At 37.2% G+C, this 21,986-nt stretch overlaps 1 protein-coding gene across 3 annotated transcripts in view; it reads right to left on the bottom strand.

Annotated features, from left to right (window-relative positions):
- The window catches only part of HMGCLL1 (3-hydroxymethyl-3-methylglutaryl-CoA lyase like 1), a 72,186-nt gene that overhangs the window by 16,473 nt on the left and 33,727 nt on the right, over nucleotides 1-21,986 (bottom strand). For 2 of the 3 annotated variants that reach the window (XM_015284900.4, XM_015284899.4), the window contains exons 6-7: nucleotides 18,457-18,520; nucleotides 14,100-14,288 (exon numbers count right to left, since the gene is read on the bottom strand). In XM_015284900.4, the coding sequence (XP_015140386.1) occupies nucleotides 14,100-14,288; nucleotides 18,457-18,520 (253 nt within the window). The remainder of the gene's footprint in view (nucleotides 1-14,099; nucleotides 14,289-18,456; nucleotides 18,521-21,986) is intronic. The other variant, XM_040697951.2, reaches the window with a different exon arrangement.

Raw genomic sequence — 21,986 nt, 5'->3', positions numbered from 1 at the left:
AGGGAGAATTTCTAAAAACAAATGAAGCAGCTCTTAGATACATATATTTTTTAAATGACAAAGTGTTCTTACAAGCGCTTAAATGTATCCTAACCAAACTTCTGATTTTCTCTTCAGAATTGTTTTAAAATTATGTTGAAACGCTATATGGTATTTCTGCCACTGTACCACATTGCTTTTCAGTGTACAGCATGTAAGCTCAAAACAGATACCACAGTCCATCCAGAAGGAGACTATCTTAAAACATGAAGGTCGATGCACAACTACTGGCATACTCAGATGCTCGAGATCAGAAAGAAGCTAAAGTACATATCCTAGAATCCTAAGTACATCTTAATCATGGGAGGAAGAGGTTGTCATTAACATAAATTAAGTGTAAATCAAGAATATGTTTCAGTTTACTTTTTTAAATACAGACATAAATTTGGTGGTGTACTTCAATTAGAAATTTAATTTAAATTGGCATATTAGAAATATCAGCTACAAAGATTGGCCAGCATCTTCCCTACTTAGATCCTATGGCACGCTACTTACAGCTTTTCCAATTTTTACTAATCGAGCCGAAATCCTGTGGGATGGATGTCTGCCCTGAACTACACTGCTTTAGAAAAACCCAGCCAAAATAGATCAGCATTTCAAAACAATGATGATATTCTCCTGAAGAGCTCCTATTCGGTGCCTTGAATCAAGGACATGTAAGTTAGGGACTCCCACCTTCACCACAAAAGCACATACGGTGTATAGGTGTGTGATGCAGACTCTTGTCAGTGGGGTAGGAAAAAATCTTCAGGGACTCCAGCAGCACAAAGTACAGCCAGGGCTGACCAGAACTCAGAAACCTCAGTAGTGGGGACAGCCAGTGGCTTCTACCACTAGCAACAATGGCAAAAACTCTTTCCGGCTGTTAATTTAATGCAGCTTGTGCTCTCTGGTTGCCACATACATGACCAGTAAACTGTGTCAGGGAAGGCTCCCAGTTAGTAGAAATCAAGTGAACACTGTGCATAATTCTTGCCTTAAGCCTTGGCACAGCTTTTGCCTTGGCCATGTAGGATTTCAACAAACCATTTCTAGCACATTTGGGGAACTAGTACCATTTAGAGATCACCCTTAGTTGGCAGTTTTGAGGTGACTGCATTGCTTTGGAAGGCAACAATTTTATGGATGCAACTTTTCATATCAATCAGCCTCAATGCCAGAGAAGCATTGGAATGTGAATTCTGGAATGGGCTGCCCAGAGAGGTGATGGAGTCACCGACCCTGGAGGTGTTCAAGGAACATTTGGATGTTGTGCTGAGGGACATGGTTTAGCGAGAACCATTGGTGATGGGTGAATGGTTGGACTGGGTGATCCTGTGGGTCTTTCCCAACCTTTGTTATTCTACAGGTCTAAGCCTAGGGACAGGTAATTTATGAGCCCAGATGTAGCCAGTTTTGACATTTCATTGGACATAGGCGGCAAAAGAAAGGTGACTGATTCAAATGGAGTTATGACAAAAATGAATACAGTATGGGAAACAGCATAAAATAAGTGAATAAGGGAAAAAAATAAGACTAGAATTGGAGGATAATGAGACTGTGAACACACAAAGTAGCAATACAGCAATTCTACAAGTGCTACACCTATTAAAACACATAGACTGATACCTAAAATTAACGTGACAGCTGACTAAACAGAAATTGATAAAGAAATGCATGTTGTGGGAGGCATACTGAGTGGAGAGAACAGAACTTGCCAGACAAGATGGAGCAGACATAGGATGAGTCAGCTGGGTAAAATATTTGTGTGTGGAAATCCCATTTTATGTGTTGTAAAAGGTGTGTAACAGATAAGTAAGACATCATAAAACCAAATGGGATAGATAATAGCTGTGGAGAATGAGAGTGTCTGAATGAGGCACACACACAAAACAACACCTTCAAATCAGTGAGTGATCAGGTGCTGGAACAGGCTGCTCAGAAGTGTGGTAGATGCCCCTTCCCTGGCAGTGTTTAAGGCCAGGGTGGATGGGGCCCCGGGCAATCTGATCTAGTACTTGATCTAGTGATTAGCAACCCTGCCTGTGGCAGCGGGGTTGGAACTTGATGATCCTTGAGGTCCCTTCCAATTCAAATGATTCCAATTCTATGAAAAGTCTGAATTTTCCAGTCCAGATAATCTAGATTTTCAGACATTGTATCAAAAGCTGTTTTAAAATAGTTCAGTTTTTGATTGTTATGGGCATTCACCTTGACAAACTTACAGCCAGCCATATAAAACTCATGTAAAATAAAAAAGAGGGGGGGGTGAAAAAAAAAGTACTACCTTTTTATGCATGCAATCCAGTTGAGGCACAATAGAAAAAAAATGCATGGGGAATCTGACACTGTGTGCCCTCACTACATTTTTTATGTATGCTACAGATTAGAGACTTCAGTTTTCTAGTGCTGTATTTTCACAACTCCTAAAAGCACTAAATATTTATTTTAAATTGGGCTTAGCATTTTGAAAACTATTTTATACTAATTTGTTCTATAAACACCTGAAAAACTTTTCTGAAAAGCCTTCTTACATTTCCAGCATTTGGAAGTAATTTGTTTCTATTCCAAAAAAATGAATGTCTGTCTCTAACAGAAAGAGCTGGATTACTGCCCAGTCCACTTCAGAACTGGATGATGCTGACTCCTAGCCATTTAAATAGTCAAGTTAAACAAGACACAGTTGGGATGATAGAAGGAGGTCTGTAAGAAGACTATTGCTCTGGCCATGCAGACTTACAGCTAGAAAACAATGGGTAGGAAAATAGTGAAAGAGGAGAAAATTAATGTTAAGTGCCAGGGAAAATATTATGATTAGACTATGTAGGAACATGGTATCTGCTCGTATCATTTTCACTTCTTGTCAGTGAGCTGCCAGCAGTATATTTACCCAGTCAAGCTCTGAGGGAGACAAAGAACAGTAAAAAAAAAAAAAAGGAATTACAAAGGAGAACAGAGGTAGACAATAACATCCTGTACAGAACACTGTCCTCAGAAGGGCTTTTAATCTGTGGGTTAAGTACCTACATCGTGTACTGGGCTACCTTGTGAGAGCCTTATTTGCAAGCACAATTTTCCAAACCTGTTATCAACTGGCAAAAGGTGAAATAAGACAGAATTGTTTACTTGTACTCTATAGACTCTAATTACTTTCAATTTTACAATGTGCCAGATATGACAAGTAAAAATGACACAGCAGAACAGCATCTGATGAAGACCTAAGAATCATTTGTAGTAAGCTATCCATCTGAATCTGTTTATTTTTACATTCAAAGAAGTGCTTTCACAACAGGAGAAAGATGTCCCATTATGGAAGCAAGGCTAGATTTCAGGTATTGATCAATCACAACAGAATGGTCTTAACGGTTCTGGATGTAATGGATCAGAAAGTTATCAACCAAGCTGAAACTGGAACACACCAGTGTGACTGAAGAATGAAATGTGCAACCTAATGTGACAGCATGCAAAACTCAGAAATGAACGCATTTGAGTGGAGATTAGGAAAACTACATTAAAATAACATACTAAGAAAAAAGCCTATGTAGGTAAGCACAGAAAAAGAGAGGAAAGACAACAAAACTTCCAGGCCAAATTCATTCCTTCTATAAATCCGCAGCTTCAGTGCTACTAGTAAATCAATTAATCTTTGCCTCTAAGATAAAAAAAATTGCTAAAACCAGTTTAGATTTTACTTTCCCTCATACTACAGTAATTTCTCCATTCATATTCCACTTAGGTCTAGAGTGACAAATCCATATGAACTTGCAGAGACATACAGAAACATACATGAACTTGCATGAGAAATTCAGTTGAAACACTGTTTAAAGATGTTTTAAATGTTAGTTGAGGCTTGATTTTAAGCCAAAGGGAAGTAGCATATGCTGTTCCAAGTCAGTACTAGTGAGAGAATTTGGAAATGAGAATAATCTATTTTTGATGAAGGATCTCTGTCTGATTAGTATCCTGAAACAGAGAGAGTTGAGGTTTGCTGGTTCAGTAACCAAGGTTGAAAGCTTCTGAAATTCAATCATCATATTAAAAGCATCTAGAATAACGAGGATTTCTATTATTTAATAATCATTTACAATATACTAAGAAGCCATATACATTTACCAATAGGTAGCATATATTTCTTTACCTTGCAACTTTGGCTGCTATTTTGGTAAATAACAACATATTATTCCCTTTACTATCCCAAAAAGCATAAAACTAAAAGGTTTGAAAACTAAAAATCATGAAGCAGGGTCCACTGTTGAACTTTTTTCTTTCCTTGAAAGACTGTAACAGTTGTAATATTAGCAGTGAAGAATTTATTTGTTAACTATCAGGCTATCGAGTTTTTCTGAAGCACAGAGAGAAAGGTCAGAAACACCCAGCCCTTCAGAAAACGCATAATATGCACATCCTGCTAAAGGCAGCAGAAAGCAATAAAAACAGGACTGCTCCTTCTTTTGTACTAATCTGAGCAAAGAGCAGGAGTGGTACTGTCTGTTTATTCTCTTGCTTTTTTATTTTGTTGAAATTACAGGCAACAATATAAAACCAGTATATTTATGAAGAAAAAAGCCCCCAAAAGAGAAAGAACAGAGAAAATACTGGAAAATCTCTTGGACTTTCAGTATGAACTCTTAAGTTTTCATTTTCTTCCCATATGTAGGTCTGATATACTCATTTATGCATTATGTTTTTTCACTTGCAAAAGTAACTAACTGACTGCTCATAGTAGTGATATTATTTGACGTAATGCAAGTGTTTTTCTACTTCCCTCAAGTGTGTACTCTGAAGTTTTCTTAACAGAAACGTTGCAATATGGCACCTCTTCACAGTTCACCTGCCATTTCCCTCTCATCTGTTTTCAAGCACAGTTTTGTTCACTTTTTTGTTAGTTTTCATTCTTGAGCAATTTTACTCGCTCTCTTCTTTCTTCATGTCACAAATTTCTTCAGCTTAAACGTGAACTTTTAATTACTAGCTATACCTATGTTTCATGCTGTTTCTGATGGGAAAAATGAACAAAAGGAAAAATAACAATACAAACTGATATTCTCTAAATAATTTTGTGTTACTGTTAATGGCTTTATTAGGATACTGGCAGATAGCTCAAAAGTATCATTTGCACTTTAAACCCAGAAGATACCTGGTAAGTACCTAGGGCTAAGTAGCTCCCAAAGAAATCCAGAAGTAGAAAGCTCCAGGAAGACCTTTTAAGGGAGAGACTCACTGCAATAAAAAAAAATTTACCTTACCAAATACTTATGTTTATTCCTATCCTTCTCCTTTTGATCTCAAACTTCTTTCTTTTGCATATTTTAGAGTATTACACAGATTTATAAATAAAATTTGTGCTAGATAACCTATCACAACAGAAGTCTAAAGATTTTAATTTCTGTGTCTTAGACCAATTGCCTTTAAGAACACTACAGTACTAAGAATCACTTATTTAATCAGGCCAGTACTTCTACATCTCTACTGATGGGTGCTTTCCAGCTTGAAGAAATTCTGTTCTATAACTCCATTTGTTTCATGCCATTTAGCCAACTTTCCACTTATTACATCTCCACGCCTAAACATTAACTTCCAGTACAGAACACTGTAAATTGTTTTCTGACAAATCAAAGCATATGATGGCCACTGTATATCCTTTGTCTTCTTTGGCAGCATTTGCCTTAAAGAATTCCAGCAAAATACTGAAGCATGACCAGCCCTTCCTGAACATCCTCAGTCAAGCTGTGCTTTTTCTAATGTTTCCCTACCTGAACCTTGAAATTACTTTCTGGAGCTGTTAAGTCTTCTGCAGTATCCTAGCATATCTTGATTCATTTGTAAACAGCAGAATAAAGTAAACTTGTGAAGTCTGCTGAAACCTCATCAGTTCCATGCATTTCTCAAATTAAAAACACAGAATATTAATACTTTTCAGAATCTCAGAACATGCAAGTGTTTCATATGGTGAGCCTTTCCCACTCCAACACTGCACGGGATAAATTCTTCAGAGTACCACTCTGTGCAGGAGAAAGGAAGTGGTGTGTTACAAAACTCAGGTGATTTGAATGTGCATGTATGTATTTTGATCATTTGCCGCCCCCCCCCCCCACACACACCCCTTAGCTTTTCAAATCTCAGAATTATATTTGAAATAAGTTTCTAAGCCACAATTTATATAGTTACTTTGAAATCTGGATTTCATAACAGTAATTTTACTTTTTTGATGATCTTCCTTCTAGCATTTCACACACACACAAAAGAGAGAGAGGACAAGCCTTATTTTCATTTCACAAGTGAAAAATCAAAGACAACTGATGTGCACAGTGACATGTCAACTCAGGAAAAGACAAGCCAAGATTTTATGCTTCCTGCCTCCTATACCTCATTCACTCCATATAATAACTCCCTATTGGCTTAAAAAAAATGCCTTCAGTATAATGTTGAAACATTAACTGAACTATTAAAAAGAGTTTAGATATAAATCACTTCACTGCAAGACAATGGGCATCCCAGTACACAACAAAACAAAATCCGAGTAGTATTTAACGTATTGCTTAATCAAGAACTTCAGCAGTCCACTTAGTAATGGAGGAAATAAACTTTTACGATCTATTGCTCAAAAAAGAATATATTTTGACTTGTTTATCAACAGGCAAATAAGTCCAGACTGCCTTTCACAGACAGTAAATTCATATTCACTGTTCCATGACAAATTCCTAGTTCAAGCCTAACACAATGACTACATGCAAGGTTCAATACATTCTCAATGTTGATGTACCTGTCTTCTCTATCCTTCAACAGAAAGGTCAGATTGTTTTCTTACACTATAGAACTGAATGATTGTGCATTGTAAGGCCTAGAAATCAATGGTTAAAAAAAAAAAGAATTTACATTTCTATTCAAGGCTCGTGTGCACATAACACTTTGTTCTCTGTTTTAGTGAAGGAATTTAGATACTGATTAAACCCCTACTGCAGGCAGATAAAAAGCAATCCCAAGTTTTGATAATCTAAAATGGTGACTGTTCACATCAGCACATAAATAAGTGTGCATGCCTGAATGAATTATGCTTTAAGTTAGTCCTGCTTTCTTTACTCTCTTTTACAGACTTCGTTCTGCCTTTTTATTGCTGTTTCATTCTTAGAAAAGCAGGGAACTAAGAGCCTTTCAGTTTTATTGTTGATGTTTTTCTTATTTCACATCCTCACCACTCTCTGCTAACACAGCATTTCGCAACAGAGCTCATCTAGTTTTAAAATCACTGTTAATTTTATGACTCTGCCCAAGCAGATCCAAGCCATCCAAAAGATCAGAACCCAGCTTTCATTATAATGAAGAAAAAAGGGGGATTTCACCATAAGTCCAGGACAAACAGTTCCTTTTAACTTTGAATTACAAAGAAGAAGTCAGGACATAAAGCTCATGAAAACTAAACCACAGCAAAATGTGCTTGCAACTTTTTACATAATAAATAAAATTGTACTTCCAACATCCATCCAGTTGCTTCTTGTAAAATCAAGAACACTGAGGCCACATCCATGCTTTTATATATAAATCATGAAATCAGTCACGTTCTATGAACAAGTAAAGATGTAACAAATTTCTAACAGAAACCCTAAACTATTGAACATCTATAAGTAATGAATATACAAGTATATTTGCCTCCTTCCCATTCGGCCTTCCTCCACTACTACTGACACCTTTGTGTTAATTTACCATTATTTTATTCAGCTACTCTAATTTGTAGGGCTCCTAGCTGCACATAATAGTCACTTACTGGGGCATATTAGCATAAGTGCTGCATTTTTTACTATCCATCTGTTATAATCAGAAAGGTCAATTTATGGAAAGGCAATAAAGGGGTACAGTAGCAAAAGGACTAATGTGAATAGAACGGCATTACAAAGGAAAAGCGCTCACCAATCTCCAAAGATCTAGGCTTGCAGGGAAAACTCCACAAGACAGGGATCTCCAACCAGAGATCCTTCCCCAGTGGCAGTCAGCCCTTAAATGAGGTCTAAGAGAGGTGCAGCCAGGCTCCACCCCTTCTGGTCACACAGGTGAATTGCCTTCACCTGTGCTCCCAGGGCTGACCGGGTTCTTTCCCCAGGTGCTCAATCAGTGGTTCAGGCCATGACTCAACAGTTACCATACACCATTTAATAAAACTATTCAGTAAATAACTTGGAAAAAAAATGCAAGAATTGACTTCAGGATACAAATGCTAAGCAAATTTTCTAGAAAAGAAATATTCTTACAGATGCTGTACTTAGTTGAAAATTTATCATTATGCATATATTCTTCACATCAATTAGTTCCAGGAATACTGGACTAAAAACATAACAGGAATTTTAAGAGTGGTTAAAGTTGGTCTGGAACTTAAAAGAGACTTTTTAGTTCAAAATCTTGATATTCCTCTGCCATATACATCAATGCCTCAAGCTGGGTTTTTTGTACCCTCTTAAATATGGTGAAGTTCTCAGTGCAGTACTGTTAGGGCTTTGTGTGCAACCAGACACAAGGAAATGTTTTCTGTATTTCACTTAATAGCAATATCTTGCCTCTTTGATAAATAAGGCCACCAGTCAAGCTCCAAGATCACACGAGACATGCTAACTCACACAACGACTGTATCTCCCAGCTCATCACTAACTGCCACTCAACTCTATCCTTAAAGCAGAAGACACTGGTTGCCGGCCTCCTCTCTAAATATTTGACAATCTCAGGTAGCAGCCAAGGGCAGTCTGCTCCTCAAAGGATGGAAAACCAGGAGCCAAGAGTCACAGCTAGGCAGGCAGCAGAATCAGTCTCACCAAAAAGGAGCCAGAAGTTGAGTCATCAGTTCACGGCCAAGTAATCAGGATCAGTAACAGTCCAGCGATCACACAGTAATCCAGTGATGAGACAGGTCCAAAGCTAAGCCAATGGGTGTGGATGAGGCTGAGAATCAAGATAAAAGAATGGTTGCAAGCACAGATGCAACTCTGCTGCAGGGGAGCTCAGGAGGGGGCCAAGCACAAGGTTTCAGGTTTAAAATCACCCTCAGGTAAAGGAGGGGGAGCCCCAACAGAAGCATCTTAGGAGCAATTTCTTGGTAAGACATCTTAATGGTGAGCTGGCTCTAATAAGCAGCTAAATGGACCACCAGTCAGCTCTTGCTACAGGCGAGCTAATCAGTCGAGAAAAGCAAACCTCGTGATTGGAAAAAAAAAAAAAAAAAAGAAAAAAAAAAAAGAGTCAGGCACATCTACGAGATGGTTTGGGTGGAAAATTCATCTCACCTAAGGCTTCAAATGTAAGCTCATAAGAATCATGGAAAAGGGGAATTTAAAACATAATCCTTTTTTCAGTTGCCTAACTGAGGCTCTCTAATTTCAGGCCCCTGGCTGTTGTGAACTCTGCTTCTGTAACATAACAATCCTTGTGAATTAATACACCATGACCTTCAGCATCTTTGTTCATATTCCTCTCCTGGTTCTGGCACTTAAAACTTAGCCATATCAACACTGCCTGCCTTTGTGTGAATGTAGTCCTTATTCCATATGTAAACTTGAGCACAAAAATATATAAGTTGGTTAATCTCTTCAACATGTAGAAAGGGGTCTAGAAACTACTTACATTATGAAGGGAAGAATTCAGCAGCCAACCACTCCACTTTGTTGGTTCTGTTGACATTTTTAAAGAAATTAATTTTTAAAATTCAAGGGCCCTAATGATATTAGTGAGATACAGCCTTTTTTTATTTTTATTTCTTTTTTTTCTTTTCATCTCTATAAGGAGACATATTTTAACTTCTGTAATGAGAAACACCTTGCTCACAAATCTGAAATTTTCAATTTGAGCCTCAAAAGCTTAATTTTAGACTTGCTAGATTATGTTTCTGGTACTAAAGTGTGCATTTCATTTCAGAGTTCTTATTTGCTTGAAAAAGAAAGCACTAACGAAAAATAATAAATTTGACTGATTGTCAAGCTCATTCATTTTTGTATTCTAGTAAGGTAGAAACATTACAAAAATGATAAAAACCTTCGCTCCTTATAAGTCATTAGAATTCTGCACTCGCTTTCCCAAAATTAGGACTTGATCCCAGTAGTGCAGGGATCAATTCATATCAATGAATTAAGATAGTAATTTGAATTTGATAAAATTCTGTGAGATTACCAGGCAGTTGTTTAATTCACTGAGGTATCACTGCAGGGCAAAACTCCCACTTACCTGTTAGCGTATTCTTTTCTCATGTTAAAGTATGTGCTATGAAAACAGTCAAAGCTATTTCTGGCAACTACACAAGCTATTAAAAGAAAACAGAGTTTTGTACTATTTCCATTGAAAAACTTCTCCTTTCTTACCCATTCCATAAATGCTACAGGAGTCAATTATCAAGGTAACTCAAATCTCCTGAGATAAATGGTCTACCTTTTTGGGGCCCCTCCAGCACAGAAGTTTCCTGACCATTCTTTTTAGTCTTCCTTGGAGGTCTGTAACAATTTTCTATAGTTGTTTTACAACTTCTTTTAGCCCCATTTTGTATTTGTCGCATTAGCTAACCCACATATGCAATTTTACTCAACATACCAGAACTTCTAATTAAATCATCACATTATTTCTTGTCCTCCGAACTGGCCTCCCCATTTAATTTTGTATTCTAGTACTTTAATATTAAGCCAGCTAACCAAGAGCCAGTCATCTCTGTTTAATGTTTTGTTCTGAAACACCACCTCATGTTTTTCACATTTTACATAGATCCTTTTCGTAAAAGTGAATCTCCTTTCTTTTCTTTAATGCAATGCTTTCTACCTATATTATTCACCTCAGCAACTTAAAAAATTACTTATCCCCTAAAAGTTGGCTAATCTCTCTTCCATCTTTCACTACCTATCCTTTTGCTAAAACAACACACATAAAACTGAATACTAGAATTACAAGGCTACTTCCCTGCTAATTTCTTATACAGATACGGTCTGTCAGTTCTAGATGACTTTGGACCAGCCCCAAACAAAAGAAAATATTCTGGGTAGTATAATCCTGCATGGAACAATGTGATCTGTATAAAAAATCACTTACTGAATCACTAGCACCTCTTTCCACTCCTAGGAGATCTCCCATCGAAGTAATGCCTGAATTAGTGTAGAGTGATTTGTGGCTTTCCAGCTGTCAGTCATTAATTCTTAGGAAACACAATATACAATGCAATAGTACACAGTCGGAGGTTGTAGTCTGCACTGTTTTAGGAATAGTGTAATTTACCTCCTGAATACTCTTGAAAACTGTTTTCAAGCAATAATTGCAGCCCATTATTTCTACAACCCCTCAATCACGTTTCACTCCTGATGAAATATTGTGTCGGTCACTCAAACCCATAAAGCAGGCAGGGCAAGGAATTCCATCTATGGGAATCTGGTCTATGAAACAAATTACTGAGTTGAAGACAACAGTTTTGCTCCAGTACTTTAAGTCGCCCATTCATGTTTCTTTGGCAGGGAGGAAAAGACAGACAAACATGGCAGCAGGGACTACAAAGGGACTTGGAATTTGAATCCACCTTTGGCATCTACAATCCAACTGACAAGTAACAGTTGCCCTGTTTTAGAAATAATATTGAATAGCTATAATTCACTGCTAGCTGTCCCATCTCTTCGAACAAAGCCACTACTTAGAGCCAGCACCAGGCCACAGAGGCAGGATGTGTTGTGACATTCCAGACCCATTTGAGTATCCAAGAGTCTGGGGACTTACCTTTAGGCCAAGCCAAGGAGCTGCTTGCATAAATCCAGTCAGGGAGACTGTGTAATGCCTGCTTCATCAAGAAATTTTGGCAAAATCTATGACAAGCTCAGTTCAGCCAAAAACAGAGCACCTTTAGGCATGCACATAGCAGAACTTGAGCACATAAGGAAGTTTGCTGTTGGAAGCTTAGGCACCCTTGGCTTCCCAGGAATCAGAGAAGGCTGCCTAGGGATTTTTTTTTAGGTCTATTGCTTTCTTGAATTTACATATTAAACAGCCTAAACTGCACGTTAGCAACCTAAGATGTTTTTCCCCCTTTGACTTTTCCAGAGTTAAGATGTAAATAAAAATATAGCAGTATGATGTAAACATGAAATGAGTATCACAACAAATACCGGGGTTAACAAAGCGTAACCACAGCTCAGTGTTTAGTAGGCACCTTGACAGCAATTATTCTAAGGAAGGATTTGAAAACAGTCCTTCAAGCATTTTTATGGCAAACTCCTCCCATACTCAGGGGTTTTCATGCTTTTAGCAATTACATCTGCAACTGAAGCTAACTGTGAAATTGGCAATTTATTTATCCCATGGCACGTACACACACATTTGCAACAATAAAAGTGAGTAGGGGTCAATAATGAATAGCATAATAATAATAGTATACTATAAGTAAAAGTTAGAACCCTTTTAAATCAGATTTTGCCATTCAGCATTTAATCAAATACCTGCAGAGATTCTCATGCTGACTGAAACACTTCTGAGTTCTCTCTTGTTGCTTTTATCACTAACACTGTTAATAAGATGCTGTTATTTTCTAAATAAAATAATAAGAGCAGTGCCAAAACAAGAAGACAAGACAAAGAAAAGTTGACCTTAAAAGTAGCATCATGAATTGCAAGGAAGCAGAAAGTGCCATTAAGCATAAAACAGAACAAAGGAATGCATGTACCTGTGAAAGTATTTTTCATTAATATGCTATCCTTATAAAAACTCCATTAGAATTTGTAGTCTATTTCTTGTATTGTGTTATATTATTAAAAATACATATATAAACACAAAGGGTAAAATATCTTTTATGGAAATTAAGTATTCCTGATAATTTAGCTATGAATTTGAAATAAGATTAAACAAGGTGCAAAGTTGTTTGAAAGACGAAATTCATAAACATAAAAGCATACTGAAGGCGTGTTAATAGTGGAAAAGTTATCTATACCATTCTATCACTCTGAAATCCAGATGTAATAATGCATTATTCTATTTTATATTTAGACGTATTTGTAAAACAGAGATTTTAGTTTAATGAACAATGAATGTTTAGATGTTCCTAACAAAAGTGGAATCTGAGACATCAGAAAAAAATATTTTCTCTCTCTCATTCATGCAACATAAAAGATTCATCATCAATGTTTCTTGGTGTTTTTGTATGGAACTAAAGGTAGTAAGTAGATAAGAATTCAGAAGTGGCTATTTTCTATTTCATGCAAGGTTGCCAAATATGTTTTAACATTTTCTTGCAAAAATGATAGCAATAATTTTTTACAATTTTTTTTTTATTTTTTTATTTTTTTTGAGCTGGACATGAGCCAGCAATGTGCCTGTGCTGCCCAGAAAGTCAAACATATCCTGGGCTGCATCAAATAAGCACGGCCAGCAGGGCAAGGGAGGTGATTCTGCCCCTCTACTCTGTACTGAGGTGTCACCTGCAGTACTGTATCCAGATGCAGAGTCCTCAGTACATGAGAGACATGAAACTGCTGCAGCACATCCAGAGGATGGCCACAGAAATGATTCAAGGAATGAAACACCTCTCCTATGAGGACAGGCTGAAAGAGCTGGGGTTGTTCAGCCCGGAGAAGAGATGGCTCCAGGGAGACCTGATAGTGGCCTTTGAGTATCTAAAGGGAAGCTACAAGAAAGGAGACAGACTCTTTAGCAGGGTCTGTGGCAATAGGACACAAAGAAATGGCTTCAAACTAAAAGAGGGGAAATTTAGGTTGGATATAAGGAAGAAGTCTTTTACAGTGAGGGTGGTGAGTCACTGGCATATGTTGCACAGAGATGTAGTGGAAGCCCCATCCCTGGAGACTTTCAAGGCAAGGCTAGACCAGGCTGTGACAACCTGACCTAGCTGTGGATGTCCCTCTTCATTGTAGGGGATCTGGACAACATGACCTTTAAAGGTCCCTTCCAACTCGAAGGATTTTATGATTCTATAATACCTGTAGACTGTTAGAAAAGTGAGCAGTAGTTGCTGAAAGTTTAATGAATGGCTGTTTCCTCTCCTTTAGAGGTGGGATTTTTTTTTTAAATTGTGCACTTGAATTAAACTATTATTTCTATCATGCCTTTAAAATAAGAACCCGTGTTACCTGTATGGCTGTGAGGATATTGGCTAGCGCCTGCCCATATGTATCATGGCAGTGAACAGCAAGGGCACTCAGAGGGATTTCCTTCATAACAGCTTCCAACATTCTTTTCATACTTCCAGGAGTCCCCACACCAATTGTGTCCCCCAAAGAGATTTCATAACAGCCCATACTGTACAGACGTTTAGACACCTGATCAGAAACAGAAACAAGAAGAGGTCAAGATAAAAGAGTGAAAATAAGGTCCAGAATACACATTAAAAAGAGTACACTTCTCTACAGGTTTCAGTTTTAGTCACACTGAGTGGGCCTACAAATCAGAAAACCTCTATTCATTCTTCAAAATTGCGCCCCAAGAAGAACATCCCATTGATCCTCTCCTTTTTAAGTTTATAGGTCTGTTTCTGCATATGGAAAAACCAACCAAGGAATCCATCAACTGCTTTCTCACTCTCCCACATAATCCAAATAAGCAAGACTTCACATTATGAATTAAGATTCTGTCAAACCCTTTCCCAGCATTTTCCTCTCTCTGGTCATTTCCTGGCTGTTTGTTTTTCTCCATGTACTTTTCAGATTACAAATTGTGCAGGGTAAAGACCTGCCTTTTTGTTTTCTTATTACATAGAGTCAAGTACATGGCTTAGTTAAGACATCAAATAATTCAAAAGAAGCTTGATTTGGCTTTGTCTTGGTACTGAAAACATCAATGAAAACTGAAGTTTTAAGATGTTTGCTTTTCATGAAGCCGTTCATTAAAATACAAATAAAAGCAAAACTGTAACTCAATTAACATTCAAGTTTTTAAGTCATATTTTTTTTCTCTTAATAACAAACAAAACCCCATACTTGTTGCAGTTCTTACAGAAATAGAGCCCTAAATGTTTCAGGAATTATGTCTTTGCTGAGTTCATTTTGTATGAGATCAGTTTGCATGAGAAGGACAAGGAAGCAACAATTATGTTTGCACTGAATATACTGCTTTAGAAATTGAATGTAGGAACTTCCTATTTTAACTTTGTCAAATTTATTTGGAAAAGGCTTCAAGTGATTTGCACATGCTGAGTATGTTTGTCTCCTTTAGCATTTCCCACTGTGCATCAGTGATCCCAACAGACCACTCCATTGGAGAGGAAACCTAATCTGGACATCAACTGTTTAGAAATGAAAAAACATGACTCTTCTCCAAGACAACTTTGGTTGCACTGCACTTAGCTGTTAAAGCAATTCCAAGACTTCATCAGCAGGATTGCTGTGAATATGTCTGAGGAAGCTGACAAAATGCTGCACTAGCAGTCCCAGAAGTACTGGATCAATATCGTTGTTCACTTAATTCAAAGAACAGCTGAAAAAGAAGTTCAACTGGCCTGAATTGTCTTGCTTAAAGCCTGTAAGTGCTGAGCATTGCAAATGTATTAAAACTCCTGCTTTATAGTTGAAGAGTCCTTTGGTCATATCAATATATAATCCATATATACTTAAGAAAGGGAGGGACATTCGCCAGATTGCAAAAATAAGTTTGAACTTTGCAGCACATTTTTATCTCATCAACACATTGCAGGTGTTTAAACTGGACTGCTATTGTAACACAAAATGGATCATCTGCAGTTAGAGGTGAATTACCCCTAGTTAGTGACCAAACATCAGTTTTTGTCGTGTTTGTTTTCACATTCTTTTCCATGCTTGATTCATTTTATTATTTAGGTTAGTATTTTAGTGATGACAAGGAGACTATATCAATTGCTAGAAATCCTATTGGATTCCCTTCAATCCTGTGCTGAGTTCTTCTGTCTTCCAGCTTCCTGAATATATAGTTCTGAAAGAAGAAAATGGGAAAGTTTGCTAACAAAGCTGAGCATCATCATTGACTTGTCATGATCTAGCCTTAAGTTGACCCTTAAAAAGAGAGATATGTTTAGTTTCAAGAAGAACGTGCATACTTAAAAAATGAATGAGAGTTTTTCATGCTGAATTTTCTAACCTACCATACTAAGAGGCAGCTCATTAGTTAAAAAGTTTTGTAACTTTTCAGTGTGGATTTTTGAGAGTAAGCTAGGGGTCAAGAGAACACACAGTTTAGCCAGTGTAATCAGAATGCCTTACAGGTTTTTAATTGAACAGTTGTGTTCTGCACTACTGAAGAGTTTTTCTTTTCATCAGCTTTGGGCTGCTCCCTTTGGGAGCACTGCCCTGACACCAAACACTGATCAAAATGTTGGTGACCCAACACTGCAACCCCAGAGGCACGTGAGTAATTCTACTGTTGCAAAGAAAATCAAAACTATACTCTTAAAATACAAAAGGTCGTAGTCTAGTTACTAACACTTTTAAGTGAGTAACAATATAAAAACACACTGCAGTCCTTGTGATGCAAGAGAAACTTTGCAATAATATAAAACAATGTTAAAACAAGATTAGGTACATTTTCTGTAGCCTGATCAGTGAATGGAAAGTATTCCATAGTTAATATGAATAAATACTGTTATAAATAAATATTTATATGGAAAACAGTTAAACAGAGACTCTATTCCAAGAAGCAGCAGAGTGATAAAAAAGAGTTATGTAGTTTTATTTTAATACATTAAAAATGCTTTGTTTTGTTTTTTACTTTCAAATAAAGAACTATATGCATGAACCAGATGTATTCTCTATGCACCTGAAGCTTAGACTCACTAGATAATTGTAAAATAGTTATGACCTAGTAAGCCTGAAATGCGTGTAGGTTGATGATCCACCTCTCCTAATTGCTTTTGCTTCAGTTAAAGCTTCTGCTTAAAAAAAAAATATATCTGTTCACTCTCATTGACAGTATCAAAACAGCCTAAACCTTTCAATCATAGATGTTGATTAGAATACACAATTGGATGCTCCCATCCCAAGAAAGATGATGACCCAAGAGGCAGATCTCTGACAGGTTGAGCCAGTAATTTTGATCATTTTGGTTCAGCAAAGGATGAGTGCAGATGTTCACATAAAATCCATTAACAGCTAATCAGATGCTTACTGAATCAAGGCCTGAATTAGAAACTTTAATGAGGAAGCTTTCATTCTTAAACTCATACACAATGGTGCAGAGGTACACAAAAAGACACACACTAAGACATAAAATAGCTGTGTATGTAAATATATGCATGTTTAGAACATTAGATAGCACTCCCACTGTCAATCTGAAAAGGGGCTTTTTTGCACAAGGAGAGTAGCTAGTTTAAGAAAACAAGCAACACATGGAAAGAAGCCTGTTGGGGAACATGATATTGCAGTAAGCAATTTACCAACAGCACAGCTGAATCTGTCATCGCCGCTCTAAGTAAAGCTGTGTCACTTCTAACTTTCACTTCATATTAAAACCAATTAATTTAGAAATACTGAGTACCTTCCAATTTAGCTATTTTTTCAAAGAGTTCGAGTATTATGTGGCTGCTGTGGGAGCAGTATTATCACAAGTTCCATCTGGAATGTACACCAGAAGAAGATGCATGAGAATGGGACCTGAAAGCCACACAAGGAGAACACAATAAATCAGACAAATGTTGACTAGCTGCTAGTGCTACCAAAAAAAGTGGTTTGCAGATTTTGTTAGATCATCAAAAATAGGTGATTAAGTGTAACAGAGAAGACAAGTCTTTCTCTAGGAGGAATGTTGTTGTGTTCTGCCTTGTGCTGCTCCAATTCCCTCCCAACTTTTATCTCTGCTGTCCATCTCACCCCCAGTGCACTCTTCATCTTCCTGCAAAATATAATACTTGTGTTCCACTCTTCAGTTTTTTCAGTCTGCCATCTCTGCTAGGAAAGAAAAGGCTGGACTAAGATCATCTTCATTTTTCTTTATCCAAAATGGAAAAAATTGGTGGAGAGAAAAGGTGTCCATCATAGGAGCATAACGAGTTAAGTTGTAGGAAATCACTTTGGGGATGAGTTCATGTGTCAGTCACATGAGACTTGTATGGCACATGCCAAAACACAATGTTTTACCTGTGACTCTGCTGGTTGACAGTAAGAGTATACTCATGTCAGCGTAGGGTGTATCATCCCATACAACTTGGTCCACTGATGCACATGCTTGAATCTATTTCTTTAAGCGTTTCCTTACTTTCTTGTTGAAGGAAATAATACATGATACATTTTCTCATGACTGAAAACAATCCAAACATGCCATTTTCCTTAAATTTGACCACAAATGGTGGAGAAAAATAGTGAAGTTGTGCACCCACTTTTAGTGTTAGCTGTGTTTTGTGTTTGTTTCTCCCATTATTCATTAAAGACTTTTTTTAGGATTAAATAGATAACATGACTTATAGACATTTTCAAATGTATATTAATTTCATTAAAAAGAAAAGCCAAGCCATAATTTCACTCTTACTTCCGCCACTTTAGCTGGTGTGATGTCTCCTTCATATGGGCATCCCAATGCACAAGACACATACCTACAGTAAAAAGAACAGCACACAAAGATACTTCTGTTTTATATATGCATTTATGTACCTGTTACATTATGTACCATTTACACTAAAAAGAAAAAAAAAAACTAAATATAATTTTGAACAATTAAGCTAGTCAATGTAGAATAAAGATCTCAATGAAAAGTTAAAATGACATCAGATGAAAATAGGTTTCCCAAATTTCTTTTTAAATCACAGAACAAAGTTTTATAGTTTTATTTATGCTCAATATATGTTACAAGTTGTAAAGCATTGGCAGTGCAGCCAAGTTAACTCTGCTGCAGGAAACTTCAATTTTTCTCAGTATTTCCTTTATAAGTTACAAGAGCCTGCTCAAGTTTTGTCTTGCCTGGCCCACACAAGCTATTCAGAGGAAACATCCTAACACTTCTTTCCTTGTGCCTGCTACCTGGGTCACAGAGGGCAGCAGAAGGACATAAGCAACTTAAAACCATGTCACCACTTCATCAGTAGTTGGAATTACAGTGAATGGGGTAGCTTTGGCCCCCTGTGTTGGCATCCCTGTCTCAGTGCCCCAGGAGAACTACAGTTTCATTGCTTGGGACAAGAAAAAATCGAGAAACCAAACTGTCTCTCTCAGCAGCTGTCTATTCCACAAAGCACAAAAACTGAAAGCCACAGCTAAATCTTCACTGTTCAGTCTTAATGCCGCAATAATATAGAATTGGGTTTACATTTCCTTTTTTTTTAATAACAATTAAAAGCCATGAAATTCCAATTATATTTCTAATTGTTTATCTTAAATTGATTAGGAACAGGATTAAACCAACCAGAAACAGCCATTCAGAGTCAAAATATGTGCGGCTGTAGAGGGATTTACAACAGCTTCAAAGGCAGGCAAAGCCCCAACCCCAGTGGGAGGTTACTCAACCACTTAATAGGAGAACAAGAGCCTTCATCGATCCCCTGTCGTTCCCCTTCCCTCAGCACTGAAGAATATAACACAAAATTATACACTGTATAATGAAACTAGATTGAAAAGATGCCAGATTGTATGTAGTCAAGGTCCGTAGGGTAAAATACATATTTTTTCTATGCAGTTGACAGAGCAACTGATTGATAGAATGGGAAATCAGGATGAAGAACAGGCAAAAACAAATTGTGAAAAAATGTCAGCATTTTAATGCATGGAACATATTCCATCCATTTCAAGGAATGTTGTTGGCACATTAGAACTAGCAGTGAGAATGAAGCAGATTCTGAACCCCCAAAAAACCTTGATTAGCCCTGACAAAGAAATGGAAAAGAAAGTTCATTTCCACAAAAGTGGTTGGGTCCATTACATCCTATTTGTAATTTTAACCCAGATGCCCAGTAGGCATGATTTCAATTATCTTTACGTCATTATGAAAACCAGGTTTTTCAAACTTAGCCATATACTTTATTAAATATCCTTCAATTTAGTTGGCACCATTTAAATTTTAACATTCCACATTTTCTTATCTACATAAAACAGTAGCTACTTTTAACAGTTAAGCACTGCTCTGCTTTTCAGAAACACATAACCCAGAAACAACTGGAGAAAATTTCCTTAATTATCTTGTCTGCATACAAAGAGTTTTTCAAAAGCTACCAAACATTACAAATGTCAGAGCCAAAGGACTGGTTATAACACAATACCATTGTGCCTACAGCTAGCAAACACACAGACATTTAATGAAATGATTTTGCAACATCAACCACGGCACTCATTATGAAGTGAGGCAAAACCAGTATAAAGTAAATACAAAACATACAGTATTTATTTACATGTTCCCTTTAATTATGTATAACATGTTCCTAGCAGTTACATACCTTAGATCAGTAAGACCTGCATTTAGTAGTGATAATGTGGCACAAATGACATCTGGAATGGCATATGGCAAACAGAAGTAAAAATAGGCCAAAAGGTACCTACAGAACAAGGAGCTACTTACTCCCTGTAGTTCCCATCAGCAAGCAGAAACTTGCCTGAGCTCACATAATGCAGCTGGGCCTGCTGGGGTATGAAATAATGTGGTGACCTAAGGAATCTGCCTACTACAATGCACAAATCTGTTTGAGATTATGAACTCTCTGCATGCTTCCACCATTGTAACTAGAATGAAATTTTAAACACGGAAAATATGGCAAATATAATCGAACTGGGCACCTGATATTCAATATTACACTGGAGAAAACAGGGACTATGGAAAAATTAGCCAGGTAAAGGAATTCCTACCAGAGAGAGCAAAGTTCTAAGGATAATGATAATTGTTTTTAGTAGAGCTTGTCAAGGATGAACTCTGAGGATTTGGCAGAATTTTGTCTAACTCTCTCATTTAATGAACTGCAATAAGAAATGTGGTGATAACATGAAATTTCTTGGTACTGTCCTTACAAAAAAAAAGCAGTGGGATTCTATGAAGAAAGGACAGAATCAACAGAAATGGGACTCAACAGGCAGCAATGACAAAGGAAATGCCTGAGACTGTAAAATAGTGAAATGAACTCCAAACATATATCAGGATAAGCATTTCTAGAAGAGAATATAAAACATGAATTTCATTTGACAAGTTCTTGTTATGTTCTCATTGGAAAGCAGACATGATTTGAGTTGTTCATAGAAAAAGCTGGAACAGATGCCTGCAAGGGCTGGTACAGCTACCAGTAGTACAGACAATCTATTACGTGAAAAGAAAACACGCATCCTATGCAAAAGAGGGAAGATAATCATTTATCTCCTTTGAGAATTTGCCAAGACATCCACACTCAAAGGAGCTCTGGGTGGGATGCTTTGTAATTGCATTTGTGTGATTCCAAATTAATAAGCCCGAGGAAAAGGAGATAGGTTTTAATATAAAGTTATCTGTTTTCTACAGATACATTTGGCAGCCACATTTTCTTTGCAGTATTTGAAATGATCCATAAGGCACAAAAAGAGAATCCAGCCAAGACCTAAGACCTCCACTCACACCCTTTCAAAATGGCAGACAATTTTGAAGAACATGCTAAAGAACTGCTTAGAAAGAAGAAAATTAACGAGATAGAGCCACAGGAAGCAACAAAGGACACACATTTAAAGAAGAGCTTGGTCCATTGCAGCAAAGACTACTGACAAGGAAAGAAGAATGGCGATAGACTACTGTTTCTGAGATCCTGTCATCAGGGAGTTTGGTGAGAGCTGTTGCAGTTGCAAGCAAGGAACAGAAGCCAAAGTGTAGGAGTTATAGGAGAGAATCACAGAAGAGGGTCTCCAGACAGTAATTATAAACAGCGCCTTCAATGAGCTTAGAAATGAAGCAGAGATAGGCAATGAGATATGATATGAAGAACCAAGTGGGGTCAAAGGTGCAATTTTTAAGAGGCAAATGCTTGCTTATATTGCAATGGAAAAGAGCCAGAGGACAATGAGAGGTTAAGAAAGAGAATAAGGGAGGGATGAAATAAGAGGGAGAACAGAACATGGGGT

This window comes from Gallus gallus, chromosome 3 (genome assembly GCF_016699485.2).
Source record: "Gallus gallus isolate bGalGal1 chromosome 3, bGalGal1.mat.broiler.GRCg7b, whole genome shotgun sequence".
Classification (NCBI taxonomy): domain Eukaryota; kingdom Metazoa; phylum Chordata; class Aves; order Galliformes; family Phasianidae; genus Gallus; species Gallus gallus.
The sequence above is the reverse complement of the archived record's forward strand: the minus strand, read 5'-3'. Positions and strand labels throughout refer to the sequence as shown.